General features: G+C 55.4%; 1 protein-coding gene across 1 annotated transcript in view; it reads right to left on the bottom strand.

Moving 5' to 3' along the window:
• CCND3 (cyclin D3) overlaps positions 1 to 3067 on the bottom strand; it is a 12707-nt gene that overhangs the window by 2887 nt on the left and 6753 nt on the right. The window contains exons 2-3 of the mRNA XM_009578860.1: positions 1404 to 1563; positions 640 to 782 (exon numbers count right to left, since the gene is read on the bottom strand). Coding sequence (XP_009577155.1) covers positions 640 to 782; positions 1404 to 1563 — 303 coding nt within the window. The remainder of the gene's footprint in view (positions 1 to 639; positions 783 to 1403; positions 1564 to 3067) is intronic.

Here is a 3067-nt window from a genome sequence, read left to right as displayed (position 1 = left end):
TACCCCCGCGCCCGCCTGCCAGCATTAGCGCTCGGGCAGAAGAAAAGATCAAAAGGGGCCCCTGGCAGAAGAAAGGCTCCCGATTGCTTCACTGCAGCAGGAGCGACCTGGGATCGGGGAGCCTGACAGGGTCCCCCTTCCCCATTTAAAGGGCAGCAGAGGGGCAGGCAGATGCCCCCCACCGTCCCCAGCAAAGCCGCTGTGCCAGCATCCTGAAACGCTTTGTGCCCCTGACCCCCTTCCCATCCCAGTCTGGGCACCTGCAACCAGACACCGGCGGAGGTTAGCAGATGCCGAGCCCGGCTTCTCCCTCTGCCCCATCCCACCTTGTCAACCCGATCCCACCAACACCTGCCTGTGCAGGGAACAGACGCTCCCCTTTGTGCTGCTTTTCAAAGGCTCCCGAGCTTGCCCCGCTCTGCAGCTTGGAGGCAGGAGCCGACTGCAGCCACAGGACTGACCAAGGGTGCTGCATTTAGAGGTGCTCACTCATCTCTAGGCACTCCTCAAACCAAGGTCAGCATCGTTATGAACAGCTTAATTTCCTCTCCCTCTAAGAAGAACAAGCAGCAGAAAGAGGAAGGGTTTCCACCAGATCCAGCAGCAAAATCGCTTCGCTGTTCTCCCGTGAACACTCACCACCTCCGTGCCAGTGATGCTGGCCAGCAGCTCGGTGATTGCCTCGCCAGTGAAATCGTTCACAGAGACCGTCAGGCCGTGGATCGCCGCTCCGATACTGCCTGTGGCAATCATGGAGGGGGGGTACATGGCAAAAGTGTAGTCTAGAGCCAGGACAGGGACACAAGGGGCAAAAAGAAGAAGCTGTTAGTAAGGATGCGCATGGTAAGTTCTTGGGACTGCGATTTCCCTGGAAGACTAGAGAGGGCCAGGCAGAGGGGTCTCTCCTCTTAGTGGGGAGAAATGGAGGTGAAGCCACAGGAAACAGGCTGAGCATCAGAGCAGCGAGCTTCATTAAGCTATTTCTCTGGGCCTATCTCACCAAAAGAAGTTCTGAAGATGAGGTTGCCCTAGTGACTTAGAGCGAGGCTGATAAAAGCTCAGATTCAAACCTGCCTTTACCCTGGACGCCCTCCTGCAGTCACAGCCTGCACAGCAAGGGGTAGCGTGGCAGCTTTGCTCTTTCCTGGCATCTTCCAGGCACCTCCTAAGAGCCCCCAAGACGATTATCCCACTTTGTCAGGGATAGAAAACATGTCATGGAGCAGCAAAACACTCTGATTTGAATGAAAACGGGCATTCCGCTCCCCAGAAAGCCAGGGCGTTGGAGACCAGCCCCAAGTCACCCAGCAAGCCTGACTCAAGCCCAGGCTATCCCGCTTGCAGTGGCCAGCCCACCCTCCCCAGCACCCTGGCGGGTGGCTCCAGCAGGAGCAGGCACCCACCTGTGGCACACAGGGCGATAAAGGTCTGTGCATGTTTCTTCACCAGCTCCATCTTGTCCTTAGGCAGCGGGAGATGATGGAGGATGTGAGCCAAGAAATCATTTGCTATTACTGAGACCAGGTCCCACTTTAGCTTCTCCAGGACTAGAACCTCCCAATCCTGCAGAGTCAGACAGACAGCACGTTACTTAGCGGGGCTAGGCCAGGCAGAAACACTCATCAGATTCAAGGGCAGATAAGGCCAGTGCTTGGGGAAGGGCCAGTAAAACAGTACAATCCATGAGACAGGGAAGAAAAGAGGGAACGTCCCTGCTCTGCGACTATGGCACAAATCCAGCCTTGAGCTGTTGCAAAGCCTGGAGTAAAGATCAAAAGAGGAAGCGATAAATCTGGTTTCTTCTTTCCAAGGTGCAGTCGGATTAGCCTTTAACACTCCTCTGCTTTGCAAGGTTGCTGCAACAGCCCACATAGGAAAACCAGAGCAAGGAACAGTAGGCACACCATTCCCATATTCCTTTTCTACTCCCGAAAGGAGAGGCTGATGTCCAGGCTCCCAGGAGCAATCCAGCTTGGGGCTAACACCACTACAGCAAAGAGAAAACAGAAGCTCACCTCTCTGTGTGCCCCTTGGAGCCGGCCATGCTCCTTGGCCACCGAGCCGCAGGAGGCAATAGCTGCCCTGCAGCCAGCCCCTTTGCACAACACCTTGAAGCAAGAGAAGGTGGGGAAAACACAGCTGAGCTTTCAGGGCTGCATCGAGACAGCCCAAGCTCCCGTATGAGATCTTCAATCCCTACAGAGCTCAGGGGCTGTGAAGAGGTGCTGAGGTCTTCAGCCCAACAAACACTGGGCACGCAGCCCTACGGAGGGGGTGCAGGCTGGGCAGTAGCACATTGGCAGAACCTCCCCTACTCATCACGCCTCTTCTCTGCCAAGAGAGCCTTCAGCCACGCTCAACAGAGCATCCTCAGTAACTTCTCGGGGGAAGAGGCACTAAACAGCCATGCTAATGCCCACCTCTCCCACTGACATACAAGCAACAGCTCACCGGTGCTTCCCGGGTACATGCCAGGTGGCTGCGGATGTCTCCGTCCCATGTTGTGGTGCTCCCTCTAAGCATCTAACAGAGATTTCTGCAATATCTTCCATGAGCCAGGCTCTGTGCAATCTGCAAGCTGGGGAACAGATGGCAGGAAGGCCGGGTGCCCCCCACAGATTTCAGCTGGAGCCCAGGCTGCTCCTCTCATCTGCTCAGCCTCTTGCAGGCGCTTCCAACTCTGGGCATTAGTCCTAACACTGACAAGGAAACCAAAGTGCAGAGCAGCCACAGGCAAGCGCTTGGCAGCATCATCACCCAGCAAGTCCTGCAGAGGCTTGGTACCAAAGAACTCATCTGGCAAGGTATAAGCAAGGAGAGCTCCACAATTAGAGCCTTAGCACAGAATTTGGGACCCCTGCATTCAGTTCCCCACTCTGCCATCAATGTCAAGGTCTACGTGACTTAGCTAAAGTAGCAGTTGAATCAAACTCAGAGGCCACACACGTACTGGTCTCACTGGGCTGGGCAGCTTTGATGTTACATCTGGGTACGACTATGCCACCGACAGAGCAGTCTCAGGAGAGGAGAGAGCGGCGTCTTCCCAGGATTGTTTCCCTTCCCATCC

Source organism: Fulmarus glacialis, unplaced genomic scaffold (genome assembly GCF_000690835.1).
Source record: "Fulmarus glacialis isolate BGI_N327 unplaced genomic scaffold, ASM69083v1 scaffold20035, whole genome shotgun sequence".
NCBI lineage: Eukaryota > Metazoa > Chordata > Aves > Procellariiformes > Procellariidae > Fulmarus > Fulmarus glacialis.
Note: the sequence above shows the minus strand (reverse complement) of the source record. Positions and strands in the feature narration are given on the sequence as shown.